At 39.6% G+C, this 18,748-nt stretch overlaps 2 protein-coding genes across 2 annotated transcripts in view; one reads left to right on the forward strand and one right to left on the reverse strand.

The window, feature by feature from the left end:
* LOC119556912 overlaps positions 1 to 18,748 on the forward strand; it is an 88,145-nt gene that overhangs the window by 59,401 nt on the left and 9,996 nt on the right. Inside the window, exons 3-4 of the mRNA XM_037869399.1 lie at positions 5,864 to 6,058; positions 16,243 to 16,363. Coding sequence (XP_037725327.1) covers positions 5,864 to 6,058; positions 16,243 to 16,363 — 316 coding nt within the window. The remainder of the gene's footprint in view (positions 1 to 5,863; positions 6,059 to 16,242; positions 16,364 to 18,748) is intronic.
* LOC119556913 (ubiquitin-conjugating enzyme E2 11-like) lies at positions 12,991 to 14,777 on the reverse strand. The gene is made up of 2 exons (XM_037869400.1): positions 14,286 to 14,777; positions 12,991 to 13,552 (listed from the first exon to the last, which is right to left on the reverse strand). The coding sequence occupies exons 1-2, from the start codon at positions 14,556 to 14,558 to the stop codon at positions 13,118 to 13,120; spliced, it is 708 nt and encodes a 235-aa protein (XP_037725328.1). The 5' UTR covers positions 14,559 to 14,777; the 3' UTR covers positions 12,991 to 13,117.

Here is an 18,748-nt window from a genome sequence, read left to right on the forward strand (position 1 = left end):
TATATTCCCATTTGTTGCGTGAATGGCTGGCACACGAGGCCAATTTTCGGCATATTGGCAAATGCCCAACTCCCTCGTACATTCATATAGTATATATATATTAATTACAATATTTTTCGGACATGGCGACGATGTGTGTGTGTGTAACGGCGTGTGGAAATTGGTAAAATGTGTGCATGGGTGCGTATAATTGTAATCTTGAATGCCAAATCGCCAGCAATTGTAATTCGTAATTGAATTTAGCTGCGTGAATTTATGACACTACAATTAAAAAACAATTTGACGGCCGATGAAGAATAGCAATTGCCCTTGGGCTGGGGGCAAATATTTGGCTAAATGTTTTCGGTTCTACTGAAGTTTGGCAACGAGGCACGTGCCAGAGAATTCTCTTCGGCACTGAAGGGGGAATGGGATTTTCAGGAGGTGGCGGTTAAAGTGCTGGTTAAGGAGGGGTTAAGGGAGGGATGACAGCAGCAACTGGGACTGCTCAACTGACTGCCGATAAACTTTGCAAAGCCAAAGTGTTTGGAGCAAGTTTCGGTTATTGTTATGACAACACTCGATGTTCTTGCGGCTGCATCAGTGATGGGAAAGACACATAATACAAACATACTTGGGAATGGGCTGTGAACCAGGCTTACCCTGTTAATACTTGAAATTTGATCAGTTGTTCGCTTTAAGCATAGCAAACACAGAATATATCTTGCTGACAGAAAATTGATTAATTTTTGTAATTAAGTCACTTGAAATTTATTGATTATAAGTATTTTTTATTCATTTTAATACAAATTATATTTTGTGTTACTTTATTGCAACCAAATTCAGTTTTTAAGTACAGATCTATTAGTTTTTAAATTCTATATTTTTTTTTAGATACAATTTATCATGACATATTTTACAAACTAAATCTGAACCTAACAAAAAACTAAGAAATATTTTTAAAATACCAATTTATATAGAACAACATTGTTATATCATCATACTTTGTCAATTATATTCAACTAAAAGTTTCCATCCCAATTGCGTTCCTTATTCAATATCGGTTATAACGAAACTACTAAAGGAAGAACTAAGTGTATTTATAATATCATACTTTGTCTGTTATATTTTTGGCTATTTCTAGTACCTTGTATCAGGTAAACAATAAGTTTGTGCCTCCCCATCTCAGTCCCTTTCCCCAGGATTATTACTATGTGGTTTCGACGGCAATATCGGTTATTGAAATGTGCTAGCGGCAAACTTTCGCCTGTGTTTCGCCCAGAAACTTTGCCCAGTAACTGTTACTGCCGGCTGCTTTGTTCTCCGGGATTAGCTGTCAGGCAATGTCGTGCGAATTGCCCCGACTTATGCAGAATTTTGGGCAATAACGATAATGCAGCGGAAGCCGATTATGGGGGCACAGGGACCCCATGGGGGGGGTTTTGCCTTGTTACGTAATTAGAGTCTGCCTGAAAGCAGAGTTCCAGCTGTTGCCGCATTTCACTGGCCATTCTTTGCTTATCTGCGGCTCTTGACTTTGTCAAAAGCAATTGTTTGACTTGACTTGACCGGGCCCACAGAAACACACACAAACACACACATCTAGTCGATGTAGTACTACAATGGCCAGTAGTGCCAAAAACCGGAACAAAGAGCTCCAGCAGCGACACACTTAAAGAACCATTTCGGCACTACAATTACTTCAAATGGATGTAAAATAAAGCAGAACCAAAAAGTTACAGATCAAGATTACCATAAGGCTTAATGCTTGGACTTAAAGCTACGAACATTTTTACTAAGCCAAGTTTTTATTCATAGGATGTTAGGTATCTTTCTTAAATTATTAAATTTATGTATGGCAAACATGATAGAAAAAAGTTGATATTCATACCATTTATACAGTAGACTTGTATTTAAATTTAACCCTAAGTTAATATCATGTCAAATGTATCGTATAGTAATATGTGAATACTTTTGCTTAGGTGGCTAACTCATTTAATACAAGTAAACATCGATTAGTCTTAACTTGAATATATATATTGATTTCAGTTTTGATTAACTCATAGTTTCTTCTACATTTTGCTGATATATATTTTTTTAAGTGCATTGGAACAACGGCATGAGCATTTGACGCCATTTGTTTTACTTCGCTGACCACAAATAACCATAGCCCGATGTTGTGCTGTTTTGGTCAGCTTGCTGCCCCAATTCGTGGTCCAAACATTTTCCAGTTGCCGTCGACGCGTTTCCAACCGTTTGTTGTTCGCCCCCTCTGGCCTTGGAACTTGGTGTTGAACCCCCACGGGTTAACTGGTCAGTTGGAGTCCCAGTACCAGCACCAGTCCCAGTTCCCCACTCCCCCAACCTTACTATCCCTAACCCACTCGCACTTGGACAGTGAGTTATGTTGTACATATGAGCCCCAAGGAAATGCAGCGCCTGCAGCACGGCAGCAACATCGGCGGCAAAGCAGCAACATCAGCAGCACAGCAGCAACATCAGCAGTGGGCATCCAGTAATGGCATCAGCGACATCGCACTGACAAGTGCTCAGTTCCAGTGCAGCTGCTGCGATTCTCGAATATTTGTGTCTTTGCCGCAGAATCCTCGCTTAAATTCGATGGTTCGCTTTACCAAAAACTTAAGATATTGCAATTTTCAATTGATTTTTTAGATGGAGTCATAAAGGTTTTTTTGTCTACCAAACCCTCTTTATAAATGGCATGTATAGATAGTCAGTGAAGTAAATGTTTTGATAAGTTTAACAAACAATATAATTCGTTGGAGCCTTTAATTAAATCATATCTGAAAAGGGGGCTTGTCGGACCTTTTATATTTGCTTAAACTAACCAACCTTTTATACAAACTAAAGTTATTTTATTATTTTTTTTTTTATTTAATCAATTACAATATTAATTTTATTCATCCCCGATGCTATTATTTTTTTTATTTACTGACTGAACTCTGTTCCTTAATCAATTTTATATTTTGTACAGGAATTCTTGCCAATTTTCTATCTGAATATGCTGACATTTCCTTGCTGGCAAATTAGTTTTTTGATTTCGCATGCAAATCCCCAGGCTTTCCTCGAGGAGAGTTGTCTAAAATGACCCTTGGCCAAAGTGAGTGAAATCAAAGTATGCGTCTATTAACGCCATCAACCATCAAGCGCAGCAACTGCCATCATCATTCCCAATCACAGTACCGTTTCCATTTCCGTTCCCACTGTCATGGCCATATTCATTATCATTTTCAGCCCGGTCAGCGAGGCTGGGAAATTTGACGGGCCGGGCAGCCAAATGGCACTCAAGTGGCAAGTGGCAAGTGGCAGGACGAACAGGACGAACAGGACGAGCAGGCCGAGGGTATTAAGTGCTGAACTAGCTGCACCCCGACGGCTGAAAGCAATGGACCTGATGCAACAGCTACTGCTCCTGTTGGCCATCTAATTTTCAGCTCCTTGTCGCAGCACCACGACAATCAAGTGGCATGATTGCTAAGCAGCATAATGCCATTTAGTGCCACAACAAGCCGCAGAGTCGCGATGGATCAGTGCTGCTCTGCGTTTGAGGATCTGAATTTGGCGGGATTGGTCATCTTTTACAGTAAAGTTCAATATCACTGCGTTTGAATTTAAATTGTAGAAGATATTAAGTAAATAAAAATTATTTCCTTAATTCCTAGATATTTTTTGGGCCAAGTTAGAAACATTTTCTTTCTAAGTGTTAGTTTACTGCCCCAATGGAATATTGTGTACTAAATTTGTTGCTCTAGCCTCAACGGTTTGGGCCCTAGATTGATACCTTCAAAAAATGGACATCATTTTATATGTGTATATATAATATGCAATGGCTGATTTTGACCCAACCTGTCTGACCTGGCTGCACTGGCCGCACTGGTCCTAACTCCTTTCTCCTTGGCGAAACTCCTCCCGCATTCGCATTCATGGGCCCCACACAATATGCTAAACGCCCAGCCGTAGGGGGGTCGTGGAAAACAGGGGAAAGCTGGCCAAAGCAGGGGAAAAGCAGGGAAAGTGCGAAGGAAAGCCGTTGCTCCGTAGCCAATGCAATCATAATTTTAACTACTTTAGTTTTATTCCACCCCCAGCCAGCAGCGGCAGCTCCTGCACTTACTTCTATTATCCTGGCGCTTTGTTCTCGCGAACGGCGCTCTCGTCCTTTTCCCCGACTTTCCTTTTCCTAATTTCGCGTGGCCACAATAAAAAGCCAATGGCATGGGGCGCCAACTACAGACGGGAGTCGATGTGAAAATGAAAATATAAATTGCCTTTGTGCACTGTGCGAAATTACCCCCCGGTTGTGGCAGTCAACGCCAAGGGGCCGGCGATGAGGCAAATAAAATGGCGGGAAGGATAATTCCGCAGCGTTTTGCGGCATGGCATGAGAAAACATTAATGTCAAGCAAGCGCCAGCTTTAAATTAAAGGATAGCTGAGATATGAACATTAATAATAGCGGCAACAAGTTATGGCTAACTATTAAATACAGAAACGATTATAACTTGTTAAAAGAAAATATAAATGAGAACTGCAAGGAGTGTGAGTGGCATCAAAATAAATATATATGAAAATACTTATAAATAGGAATAAGTATTTGAATTTATATAATTTCTTTGCCTGACATGATATTAAGTGGTAAATGTGTTGACGTTTTCCTTGACATACATATTTCTGTTGAACGCAGGTGCCACTAAAGTGGAGCATAATTACATTTGGATTTAATAAATATTAATTTTAGCACGTTTTAGATGAAAGCGTATTTAAAATGAATCCTAAACTGACCTGAATTATTAGCATTCCGATTTTTTCGCACAATGCAACAGCTGAGCAAGCAGCCGAGGCGAATTTCAATCCGTTTGTGAAAAGCTTTTTGTGGCTTCATTAGCGCCTTGCTGGCGAATCAGTGGGTCAGGGATCGGGGATTGGGAGTCGGACTAAACTGGAAATGGGACTCGGACTCGGGGCTTTGAATAACACTAACAACAGCCAGCCGGGGGCAAGTGCAGGAGGCACAAAGCCAGGGCTTTGGGCAGCGAGAAGCGCAATCAAGGCGTATGGATTTTAATTAATTTCCCCTGCTGCAGCGTTTTTAATTAAAAAACTTGAGCGTGACCAGCGAGGGCGTTTAGTGCCGGGCATGTCAAATGCAATTTGCCAGGGTGCTTGTCTATTGTCTATTGTAGGCCTTGGTTCCGCTTACATTCTTGGGGGAAACTTCGGGACTTCTCTCATACCAAAATAATATGCAAAAGTTGCGGCACTGAGGTGCTCTCATTTAACGCATTTCACTTCTACGCGCGACTATCAGTATCGATTTATGGTTGTCCTTCACAAGGATAATACAAATAAGACAATTGAAGACCATGCTTAGACTTTTTCCTTTTGAAGATTCAAAGAGCAATACTTTTATCACAGCTCAAAAAATTAAATTTTGTGGAATACTCAAGACTAACATCTGCGTATATATGTAATTTTAAATTTTAAATTTTAAACTAGAATATAAAAAAAATTATTATTTAATTCAAAACATTCGAATTGCTTGATTTAATATGAAAATATTTGAGTCAACGTAGAAAATATTGTATACTTTTATTTGTCATTTACTTTCTTACACTTTTTTTTGTCAATAAATAAAATAATATTATATTAAAATCAATTTTTATGAGCTTCAAACTTGCTATAACTATTAGAATGAAATATTTCTAAGCTTACAGTTAATTACCAAATCAAATATAAGCTTCATATTAGCTATAAGAAACCATATCTGATATATATACACTTTCTGATTTTTAAATACTTGCCGTATGGAACCAGTTTTAAGAGCACCCAATCTTATCAAATCAATGTCTTTTCTTCGATTTCAGTGCTGGACTGCCAGGTGGGCGATTGGGGTGCCTGGAGCGAATGTGACAAGAGTTGTGGCACTGGGATGATGACGCGGAACCGCCAGATCCTGCAGGCGGCCCAAAATGGTGGCAAGCACTGCCCAACTTTGCAGCAAAAGCGCAGCTGCCAAGGATACCGCTGCCATGGCCATCACGACAAGAAGATACTGCACGGTGAGTGGAAGTCCTTGATGAGGAATCAGAACAACTTGATTATTACTTTAAAACTCCAATTGCCCCCTAGGAACTCAATAAAATCAAATGATATTATGAGTTATCGAAATAAATGAAAGAGAACTTAAGGGTCCTGGGTAATGAAAATAGTTCCATCAAATCCGTTCAGATATAAACGAAATTACACTCACAATTTGACCAAAGAAATACTCTTTTCAGGATTTCTGAAAAACGATAATATATAAAATATTACTATTATAATAACTATATTATTTTAATGAAAATATATACCCCCAGTTCTCGCAACTTTGTATGTTTACAAAAACTAATTAAATGTTTTTGTAAGTTGCGACGTACATGGGCAACAATGTGGCTAAAATGAAATTAAGCTCTGCCCTCCCCACCCCGCTTTCTTTTAACTTTAGACGTCATACACACGCTGATTTGATCATACCGCAACCCTTGACCCCCCGCATCCTTGCCGGAGCTGCAGGATTTCTTTTGTCCCGACACGACATTGCAAGGCGAACATTGATTGGGGGCAAAAAGCTTTAGCTTTCGCTTTTGCACCTAAACCAGTCTAAGCAAACTGACAGCGACATCAAAGACCTACGATGCACTTCAGCCACATCCATTGTTTTGGCGATGGTTTTGTGGGCGGTGGTTAGGGGGCTGTCTGCAGAAAGTTGAAGCCCTTTCAAATTGCCTTTCGTATTCACACAGGGAGGTGCTCCGTTGGATATCAGTTCCGTGTCGTAAACCCAATTTAGTGCATATTTTTAGGGCCTTAAAGTGCTTTGAGTTGCAAAACTAATTTTATTAAGCTGGACACGCACATATATTCATCAAAAAAAGTATCTTTAGTTCTTTTAAATCTTTTAGCTGCTATAATACTATCTATAGAAACGTTAACCCTAAACGGAATGCATAAAATTAATCAAAAATCAAATAATAATATTTTAAAATGTAATCTTGACGTGTTAAATATAAATTGATATTTTTATAAATTTGGTAACGAAACTTTTTCGATTTTTAAATATAATTAACTGGAACAGTTTGGTGATTATTTCTCCCTGTGTATTTCCACAGACAAATTTAAAGCAAAAACGGATCTGCCAAACTGCAAACAAGAAAGCCAGAGTATGTGAAAGAAAGCTGGAGAAACAACTGCAGGAGAAAGGGCGTGAAAAGTGGAGGGAAAGTGGGTGGAAAAACTAGCGCCGGCAAAAAATGCCATAGAGTCAACACCCCCCGCCCCTCATTCCCTACCCCACCCCCCGATCCAAAGCAATTTTCTACAAGTGGCTGACATAAAAGCCATATTATATTTGGCTAAGTGTCACCGCCGGCTTAAAAACACACAGACAAAGGGGGTTCGGAAGTTAAGGGCGGTGTGGAAAAACTATTAAAATATCGCTGCGAAAGTTTTTGTTTATGTTTTGGGTCGCCTGCGCTCCATTAGCCTTGGACGTGCCCTCCCATTCGCCCACTTTTCCCCCCACTTCACCACCCACCCATGTTTGGATTTAGTTTTGCCTTCTGGTTCTCCAATTTTTTTTTGCTGTGCCCAGCACATGTATGTACCGCACAACTCTTAAAGCGTTTAATTAAAACTTTGATTGCTGCCATTAAAATATTATTTAACCGCATGCAGAACCAGAAGAATGGAGCTGCCAACAGCATAGGTGAATGCGTCTGATTGGCGGAGGAAACAGGTGAAAAAAACCTTAATTAATTGGAGCGAGGGGCAAAATTGTTAGACACTGGGTGGAAAATCTGCAGAGCCACATCCTCTTGGGCACTTTATAAGGTCGGTCTTTCGCAAAACCTGGAAATTATTTGGTGGGAGCAAATTTAGTACGAGGAACTTGAGAAATTCAGAACGATATATGTTTTTCATATTATAAGAGTACAATATATTCCAAGAAAATTATTCTATCCATCTATATTCTCACTTATCACTTTTAATATACATTATATTTTATAAACTATTAAAATATATAATAATATAATATAATATATATTATAAGATCCATCAAAAATTGTACTATACATTTTTAATCCACTGATTTTTTCCGCACTTCTCACTATCAATATATAAAATGTAACTTTTTTTTACTGAAAATGACTGAGCCATATTATAATATATAATGATTACAAAATACAATTATCTGCAGCCACATTTTATGTCACTTAAATATGTGTTTTTTTATATTTATCAGATTATTTTATATATATGCAATACAAAAACGAATCCTAATGACCGGGCAAAATTATTATTTATTTTATAAACGAAGGGGGTACAACTCCCCCATCGAAATGGCGGCAAACGAATTTTGGAAATTAAGCTGTTCATGAAATTCGATGCTGCTTTAAAACTAAAATCGCTTCCATATAATTACATATATAATAACAATTATAATTAGAAAAGGACACGCGCGAATTGGGAATTAATTGAAGGAATTTATTGAAAATATTCCATGCCATCGGAAGTTTTTAGTCCCAATTGAATGCCGCAGTCCATAGAGGCTGATATTAGTTGTTTCAAATGAATTGGAAATGAGTAAAAAAAAAATGAATGCATAATCGTATTACTGGGAAAATTCGTGAATATTGTTTTCGACTTGAATTCAATGGAGCAGGATGGAAATAAAATCCAGATAAATAAATTGGTTTGTTAGTGCGAATTCAGAATGATTTTGTATTGGGTTAAAACAAAAATTTTCGTGACAAGTCAAATTAATACGAAATAAAGCTCTAATTCCCACAAACGAGGGGCTAATGCGAACTGTAACTGCGGAACACCCTAAATCGGGGCCGACAAGTTAACCCCTGCTATCGCAACCAAACCTGTTTCATAATTGGTCCGCAATTATGTATATCCTGGCATACAGATACATTTACGGTGTCCTGGGCTTCTGGGTTTCTGAGAGGAAATGTTAATTAAGGCCGCTTCTTGTGCGTCTGTCCGGCTGTGGGCGTGTCCGTCCGTGGGTTTATGCCTGTGTGTGTTTAACGCTCATAATGCGCTTAAGCTGTTTATTGTTTTTAGCACTTCCCACACCCCGCCGGCCACGCCCCCCGCCTTCGTGTGTGGACGGAAAGACGGTTGTGTTTGCACTGCAAATAGCCCACAGACAATCGCCGCAGGACTAGTGAAAGAGTCGCAGATACGGATACAAAATCAACATATACATGGCCGCAAGAGCGCCTTGTGCCTACCCGTCTATTACAGGGCTTTTAAATCGTTGGCCAACTCATTACTTGTTTTAAGTTTTAAATCTGAATTTGGTTAGACCAAAGCGACTAGTTTAAAGAATGACTCTTTTTAAAAATTTTATTTTCTGACCAATTTTCGCATTATTTATGTTATCTTATTGCTGTTTTTTTATTGTAGCTTGGCGAAATCAAGGCGTACAGCTTAACGGCCGACTGTAACAAACAAATTGCTTTCAATGCTAACGATCCCCATCACTTTAGGGAAAATTTGTTTTTTGACCAATTTTCGCATTTTTTGTAAGGGGTTACATCATCTTTTTTTGCGAAAAATGGCAAAAATGAAACATTTCCAGGTTAGAATCCCCATCACTTTAGGGAAAATTTGTTTTTTGACCAATTTTCGCATTTTTTGTAAGGGGTTACATCATCTTTTTTTGCGAAAAATGGCAAAAATGAAACATTTCCAGGTTAGAATGCCAATAGATTGGAAATTTAACAACGAGCTCAACGAGGTATGACATTCCTCTTTCTGACTTATATTTTTGTTATGGCAGCCAAAAAACGGAATTTTTAGGGCGAAAAAATGACTTCAGATTTTCGTTAAAAATACGAGATTCAGAATTTTGTCAAAAATGCGACATTTTTTTTCGGTTTTTCCATCGTAGTTTAGCCAAATCAAGTCGTACAGCAAAATGACCGACTGCTTTGAGCAGCTTGCTAAATATGCTAACGATCCCCATCACTTAAAGGAAAATTTATTTTTTGGCCAATTTTCGTATTTTTTGTTAGGGGTTACATCATCTTTTTTTGCGAAATATGGCAAAAATTAAACATTTTCAGGTTAGAATGCCAATAGATTGGAAATTAGGCAACGAGCTCAACGAGGTATGACATTCCTCTTTCTGACTTATATTTTTGTTATGGCAGCCAAAAAACGGAATTTTTAGGGCGAAAAAATGGCTTCCGATTTTCGTCAAAAATACGAGATTCAGATTTTTGTCAAAAATGCGACATTTTTTTCGGTTTTTCCATCGTAGTTTTGCCAAATCAAGTAGTACAGCAAAAATACCGACTGTTTTGATCCTCATCACTTTAAGGAAAATTTATTTTTTGGCCAATTTTCGCACTTTTTATATTATGTTTTTTGTAAAAATTGAGAAAAAATGAAAAGTTTCCATGTTTGATTGCCAATAGATTGGAAATTTAACAACGAGCTCATCGAGGTATGACACTCCTCATTCTGACCTTTATTTGCAACATGCCAGCCAAAATACTGATTTTTATAGGTTCTAAAATGGGTTTTTAATTTTAGTCAACGAAGTTCTTTTCGCACACTGATGTTTTTGGACAAAAAATATGGTTCTTAGATATGATTATTTTACAAATACAGAAAAGGAATAGGTTGTGGTTTTTGCGCTAAGCCTTTAAAATAATCTATCTTCGGTTATAATTTTTCATCTTATAATGATATGTATGCTGTTGTTTTATTATGACTATTTCATTTCTGTTGCTACTGATATTCTCTGGCCACGGTAAGAGTGAAAAACATTCTGTGTTCTCCTGTTTTTTTCCTGACTGCCATATGAGCACCTCACTGCCTAACCGCATACCCGATAAGTAGGTAACGTTAGTCAAGACAAATTCAATTTGCTGCCTGTTCACAGGAAACGGAAACGGAATATGTCTGCGCGAAGCGCCCTTAAGTATGCTATTACAAATTTTATAATTCCAACTTAATTGCTAACGAACAAGCTGCTCCACGTGAAGGCATGGGGAAGGGATACACGCACATGGGCAATAATTAAGGTAAACAAAGGCGGAGGGGCGTGGCCGGAAGACAAACAGGTTAAAGGTAAAGACAGTTAAATGGCGGTAGGGCAAAGACAAAAGTTAAGGAGCCATTGTGGCTGAAATGGTGATGTGAATCAGGAGGTCTTTCCCGAAACCATAAAATATGCAAGATCAGTCCCCAACTGCCTCTTTCTACCTAGAAACATTAAAAAAAAAACAAACTGCGGTAATTGCCATCTACATAATTCACAAACTCGAGCTCAAGTTGCACACCATTTTCGGAATTTTCGGTTGGCTGCTTGGATTTTTTCCATTTTTTTTCGCTTTTGTCGTGCGACATTTGCCACACGTGCACGTACTTTTGGCCCTCACTGTGGCCTTCGGAAGCCCCAGAGCTCCAAGCCCAAAACCCGAAAACCCCCTATTCCCCTACCTTCAAATCCCATTCCAAAATAATGCGCTGTGCTCGTTAACGTTATAAAAATAATTGCTTAACACTCACCCACACACCCACTCACACACTACCACACTCGCACACACCCAGAGTTGCCATGTGCTAAATTCCAATTAACTGGCTTCTGCGAGTGTGAATGTCATCTCGGCTGCTTGGCCGCCAAGTCGGTAATCGTCCAAAATGAACGATGAAGTACCCCGCGACAGTTTTGGGCGGAGCCAATCAGTCGCAGGGCCCGAAAAATACCCTTTTTATCTATCACATCCATATGATTGTAAAGTAGGCATCTATTAATCACCACTTTCAGTGCTTGTATCCTGTAAAAGCCAAGCAATATTAGGACAAACATTATGATATTCATTAGGGACCGAAAATAATCATTCATGGGTGCCAAGCAAGGGTTTTAAAATCACTGTCAAATTTCAGGTGCCTAAAAGTATGCTGTAAATAAAGGAAAGTAGCCGTTCTGAATTCTATAATTTATCTCTGCGCCCCAAATATATTGTTAAAAACTGATTAGATTAAGCTGCCAGCTGGGTAGAGGTGTGCTAATCTTAAGATTAAAATTTCCACATTAATAAAAGTTCAAAAAAATATATGCATATATATATATATCGTTGCATACTTTTAGACACCTGAAATAAAATTTTAAAATGGTTTTATACACTGCCTCTATTAGTGATTTTTATTTTCAAGGCAGTTTTCGACATTTTGTGGAATAGAGCAAATTGTTTTGCTTGCTTTTTAGCTACTTTTTAAAAATACTAGTCTTGACGTTTATAAATACAATTTGAAATAATAGCTTATCTTAAACCTTCATTTTCATATTTTGCATATGCCATATGTGATACACATTTAACCAGTTGGAGTGCTTGTGTTAAGCCGAATATTGTACATTTATATCCCCCGAAAATATAGATTTTTACATTGTTTAAAAGAACCTAACTTGATTACAAACATTTGTTCTGTTTTTCGCAAGTTGGGTTTCGACTTTGCAAAAGGCGTCTAAGACTTCAACTTGGTCATATTTTAATACATTTATGCAACAGCAAGTAACTGATTTTGGCCCGGCTCGAGATAACTATTGATCTGATCAAATGCAGCAGCACCTGCTGTCGAGCTTAGAAACTCTCGGTTGAAACCCTCAACTTTTCCAATTTTGAGCGACAAGTCAGCTCGCAAAGTTTCCCTGGAAGTGAATATGCCCAAGGCGATGGAAGTCTGAGCGGAAGGACCTTGAACGGGGTGGGGTGGGGTGAGGATAAGAGAAGGGCAACAATATGGCATTTGATTATGCAAATTTCCACTCCTCTTCCGCTTACCGACCCCCCTCCCCACCCCCAAAGCGCTTAGCACTTGGCTCGTTAAATTTGCATAAGTTGCGGCGCCTAAAATTATGCAACGCATATGGACCAGCCCTGAAATGGCCGCCCCCCCTTCTCCGCTCCGACACTTTCTCAAGGGGGAATATGTTGTACAGAGGACACACCAGCGTGTTTATTCCAAAATTCAATCTGCATCACAATCGAAAACTTGTCCAAAACTATTCCAGCACCACGCTCGACCCATCGATGGACTACGAAACTGGGAGCCACTCAATCCCATGGCACGTCCATGGCATGACGCTCGGTCCAGGAGCGGGCGATCTGATCGTACCGCTCGCGATCTTGCAGATACTGCCCAGCGGCCTCTGCATTGTAAGCGGTCAGCGGATCTGCATCGTTGAGGAGCGCCGACAGCGACAGCAGCAGCTTGTCCACGGTGAGTCCCGGCGACCAGCACTGCTGCTCGTCCAGGATGTCCACACAGATGTAGCCCAGCCCGTTCACGTTGCAGTGGTAGAGGGGCGTGGTGAAGCGCACGATGGGCGCCTCGAAGGGATAGGCCTCCGGGAAGCTCATCGACAGCTCGAAGATCCCGCCCTCGTAGGGACTGCCCTCGGGTCCCCGGATCTTGGCCCGCCACCTGAGCAGGTTGCTCATCGACTTGGGCCGCGCCCACGTGTTCTCCGGCGGATCGGTCTCCATTACCTGGGTGTATGGCATATAGAAATGGTATATATTATGTGGTATTTACTATAAGGAATTATCAAGCCTGCTCCGATTTTTAAATCATGGTAGTTGGTTTAACAGGAATTTCATATTGGGAATTATCAAGTCTGTTCTGACTTTTACATTATGACACTGGTTGATCTGAAATTCTGTAATAAGCCTGTACTGATTTTTAGTTACGAAATTTTGTCGATTTCAATTTGGCATTTAATCTGTTTGTTATGTACCTTGGACAACTTTTGGTAAATATCGCTATATCATCATTAGAACCGTTATAAAAAATGGAAAGGAAGGAAAATGAATTTAAAAAAAAAACATCGAAAATTGTGGAAATCAAATTCGAAAGTAACCGAAAAAGGCCAGCATATCAATGTTCCTGAAAAAAGTCTCTCTAAATTAATTGTACAGAACTAGCATTGTCAAAATGTGTTAAACCATTAGGAAAACAACACTTAAAAGAAATATATTGAAATTTTAAATGTTATTACCAGTGCTGTCATCAAACAAAAAAAAAAGGAACAGATGTTGAATAAAACGGAAATTGAAAGCAAATTCTTTTTTCTAGAAAAGGACACTAAACAAGACCAGGGACATTTTACTGGAAAAATATATCTGTCCTAAAAAAAGGCCAGATTTGGTAGCCCTGATTATTTTCAGTTCCATCAATAACAGCTGTCAACGATAATAATGATATTTTTTTTTAAGTACATACATGGAGTTCCTTGACAAGACGTAGTACCGCCGGAATGGCGTTCTTGGCCGCGGCTGCCAGGCGTCCGGATTGCTCGTCCGGAGGCCTGATCCTCTCCCACTCCAGGCTCCGCTCCCTGGTACGCTCCCTGGCCCGCTCCCGGCTCCGCTCCTGCTCCCGCAAACGATCCCGGATCCTGTCCCGCGTCGCCTGCCAATGGCTGTTTCCGTTCTCGGTCAGCTGGAAGCCATCGCCGCGATCGCCCATGTCCACAAAAGGTGGCTGTTGGTCCATAGTGATCTCTTCCCCGAGTCTCTTTGCTTTTTTTTTTCTGAGCTCCTTCGCTGGCCAATCGATGGTAGTCCGTTCGGTGGTCGCTAGTGGCCTTCAGTGGTTCAATCACATGCAAAAGGCGATTTATCTGGGCTTTTGCCTTTACGAATACAATAATTTGGAATACAGGATTTACAAGTTCCTAACATTCATTACAACGACTGAAACTGAACTGAATGGGCACTCTTCCCTCTCAACCCTCGCCGTCATCCGCCCCTGACAGGCAAAGCAATGCATTCTTCATTCTCCGGATTCTCCAGCACCCCTTTTCTCGGTTCGGCGGAGGACCTTTGACTGTTTGAGAGTCTCTGCGCAAACAGTAAACAAATCGCACACGTAAATGATATTGGGTAAACACAGTAGCGAATCAAAGAGGAGCATAAAGAGCAAAGCACTGCTCGAAAATGTGGATGAATAATAAATTATTTGGAATTTTCATTGAGCCACACTAAAATATACATTAAAAAACGAAGAACAAAGAATTAAGTAGCATGTTTAAAATTAAAAAAATTATTATTGGCTACTTGAGAATGCGCGGTAATATTGGTTTTTATGGTTTCTAAACGGACATAAGTTAATTTATAGAATGTTCAAGTGTAAGGAAATATAAATGGCTACGTTGGACTCAAGAATTCGCGTTTAGATTTCTGTTTAATTATGATTAAGATTAAAGAAATATTATTGGCCACTCAAGAATTCGCGTTTATATTGCTATTAAAAGCTTTCAAATGGATGAGTTTTAAATTATTTAATTTTATTTTAAATATTTAATATTCATTGCTATTAAGTTCAAGTCTAAAGAAATATTAATGAATACTTTGGACTCAAGAATTCGCGTTTACATTGCTTTTTATGGCATTCTTAGAATTATTTTAATTTGCTTCCAAGAATCATCCCTAAGATCATGTACTTCAAAATAAGTAGCTTAGTGGCATTTTCATTTATTTTGAGCAAACTCACTGTGAATTTCTTTGAGTGCATGTGGCATGTGGCATCGTTCGGCACCCGCGGCACGTCGGTTCATCCAAGGTGTTGCTGTTGGATTTGGGCGGTGGTGATGGTGATGGTGATGGTGTTGGTGCTGGCGGTGCCTGACGTGTTGTCGCTGGCTTTGTGACAGAAGGGAATGGAACGGAATGGCAGTGCGGTTCGCATTTCTGTGCAATCTGTGGTCGGATGAGGGGCGGGAAGAGGGGCGGGACGAGGGGCGGGACAAGGAGGAGCGTGTATCCAGCTCATGCTGTTTGCCTGACTTTTTTATTTGGTCGCCTGTTAATGGCATGTTTTGATTCCGCGCCGCTGAAAAAAAAAGAAGCGGGCAAAGGAAAAGAGCAACTGTCAGGGCAAACAACAAAAGTGCCACCTAGGCGGGGACGGAAAACACACTGTAGCATACCCCCAGGCGGGCCAACACGCATACTTCCGCTTTCGTACACGTGTGTGTGTGTTTCAGAAAAGGTGTGCGCAGCGATTGAATTATGGCGGCTATGCGTGCGTTACGAAACTCACAAAGACCAGCGCACACACAAAAAAAGCAACAGAAACCCCGAGCTCCTGGAATTCGGAGCGTGGAAATTGATTTCCCGCGAATATCTAAAGATTTCCCGAAAGTAATGCTGCCATTTCCCATTTCTTTTTCTTTCAGAAATGGCTCTGCTCCTGCCAGCTGCACTTTCGCACAATCATCACATCAATGACAGCAGCGATAGCCGGCGCAATCTGCGCACGCGCTACCGCGACTCCTACAAGCACAACCATGATCATGAGTAAGTATATGCCATGTTGTTTGAAATTATATTAATTATATAATGTTTGGCAAAATATAATTATAAAATTACAAAAAGCTCTGTCAAAAAAACTCTATAAAATAAGGTGCTAAATCTTTAAAACTATTATTGATAACACTATTAGAACTTATAAAAAACTTGCGGTATCTTTAACTTTCATGATCATAAGTAAGTATCCGCCCTGTTGTACAATAATTATTAGGGTGTTAAAGATGTTATATTCGACATAATATTATTTTAATATTATAAAACAGACTTAAAGTATTAAAATTTCCAAAGTCGTTATAAAGAGTATTGATATCACAGCTACAAATTGTAAAGTCATTGGCCTATCCTTTAATTTCCATGATTATAAGTTAGTATGCGATTGTATATATATGGTTTGCCAACAAATATTATGAATTTTTAAATAAATTTATAATTGAGTATCCTTAAGAACTCAATTAAGTAAAAAGCTATTTTTAATATTAAATCTTGAACAACCTTAAAAAAAAATGTATTGATACCACAATTCGAATTTAAGAATCACTGCGTAATCCTTTAATCTCCTCTTCAATCCAAAACCCTGCTGAATTGCTTTTCAAGATGATCGCCTCTAGTACGCAGAATATGGGAACTTGGCAGCCAAATCTCCTCATTTCGGTTACAGATGGCTTTCCTTTTTATGGGAAAACTTATAGCTTTGCCCCATGCCTTTGAGCCTGGACATTACGACTGGGCGACTTGGAAGGTTTATCCCAAATTTGCTAGCCGTTGAGTTTTTATGGCGGGCGACATGCAAAATAATTTCATGTCCCGCCGGAAAGCGAGGGAGAGCTAGGGAAAAGGATGGAAAACATAAACGCTGGCAATAAAAGTCCATCATAAATGGGGGGCTGGGCTGGGCTGGGGCTCCATTAAACTGCTCTTTAAGCTGGCCCTGATTTGACGCGTTGTTAATTTCTTATGCTTTTCTTGGCGTTTTTTATGCCGTTTGTTTGCCTCCTTTGATTTTTATGATTTGCTTGTCCAGGTTGTCCAGACTTTCGAGGGGGAAGGGGGCCCTTGTACGTCCAAGTGTCTGCAACATGTCCTCAAGTGTCCTTGATGTGCTATTTGTGGTACAAACAGGAGTCGGGAAAACAAACAAAGAGCGTCGAAGAACAAAAGGAAAGCCCTTCTCCTTCTGGATTTCTAATGCTCTCTCTTTCTATACTTTTGATGCCATCTCTTTCTGGTTATCCCGACCATTCATCTCGTAGTTTCTAAAACGACTCGGTTTTTGGCTCTTTTTTCTGTGTGATTGTGCTTATCAGTTGTAGGATTTTTGTGTACTAATCCAGGATTTGACTTGCGGACACCCTGTCTCAAGCCCAAATACAATTTGATATCTTTCGAGTTTATAACCAGTCCGATATACTTTGAGTATATATTTAAGAGGTAGCAGAAAATCTGTCGAACATCCGTGGCTGACCCATTATGGAGGCCGCAATAAACGCACATCAATCACGTGCCGAATCCCGACCGAAACGCGTTTCCTTCAAGGACCTCCTGAGTGGTCCTCTTGTTTTTTTTGATGTTTCACGGATCCCTTGACCTGACAAAAGCCGTTTATTATGATACGATTCGTTTTTGTTCTTTATGTTGGCCTCCCCCCTTCTACTTCGCCCTAGTACTTCAGCATTCTTGGGCCAAAAATAAAATTAAATTAAATCCGTGTTGTATTATTTTACGATTTATCATTTGGTGTTTTGTTTTTATGGGTCTCGTTCTCTCCTGTTTTGTTTTCAGGATTTATTTGGGTTGGGGTTTGTCTTCCCGTTTCCCTGAATTTCTATTGAAATGATCCTAAATGCTATGAGCACAGAGAGAAATTAGAACATTGAAATACATAAATTAGCTTACAAAAATATGGAGTATCTTTAAAAGGAGCTTTTTAAGGTAAAAAATATATATTATATGAGATATATTAAAAATTGTAGAATAATTCGCTATTACTATGCTTCTTTAGTAAACTATCTTCAAGTAGCCCATTAAAGTCTCCGTATCTGTGGGAGTATATCCTGATTTCCCCTGGACAAACATCTGCATGTGGGTGTCCTGTCTTTAACTCGGGTCCTTAATTAACAGTCAGGCGGTTGATGGGCGGTCAGGAGCCAGGACGAAGGCGGAAACGAAGGCGAAGCCAGTTGGCTGACAGGAGACACTAAGCCGCCGGCGGAGGAGGGGCAGTTTACTTAAACTGTTGCTGCTAATTGAAACGGATCGATGGCAGTCTCCATCAGTTTCCATCAGTTTGCTCCGTAGCAGCAATTTCAAGTTCTGGCACTAAGCCGAATCCATAAGTACATTGGTAAATATGACAAAATGACGATTGACTGGCAG

This window comes from Drosophila subpulchrella, chromosome X (assembly GCF_014743375.2).
Source record: "Drosophila subpulchrella strain 33 F10 #4 breed RU33 chromosome X, RU_Dsub_v1.1 Primary Assembly, whole genome shotgun sequence".
Taxonomy (NCBI): Eukaryota; Metazoa; Arthropoda; class Insecta; order Diptera; family Drosophilidae; genus Drosophila; species Drosophila subpulchrella.

Excerpts from the sequence above, each read along its gene's own strand:
- LOC119556913 (XM_037869400.1), bottom strand. The coding sequence starts at position 14,558 with ATGGACCAACAGCCACCTTTTGTGGACATGGGCGATCGCGGCGATGGC. Across the intron at positions 13,553-14,285 it reads GTCTTGTCAAGGAACTCCAT|GTAATGGAGACCGATCCGCC; the intron begins GTATGTACTTAA and ends CCATACACCCAG.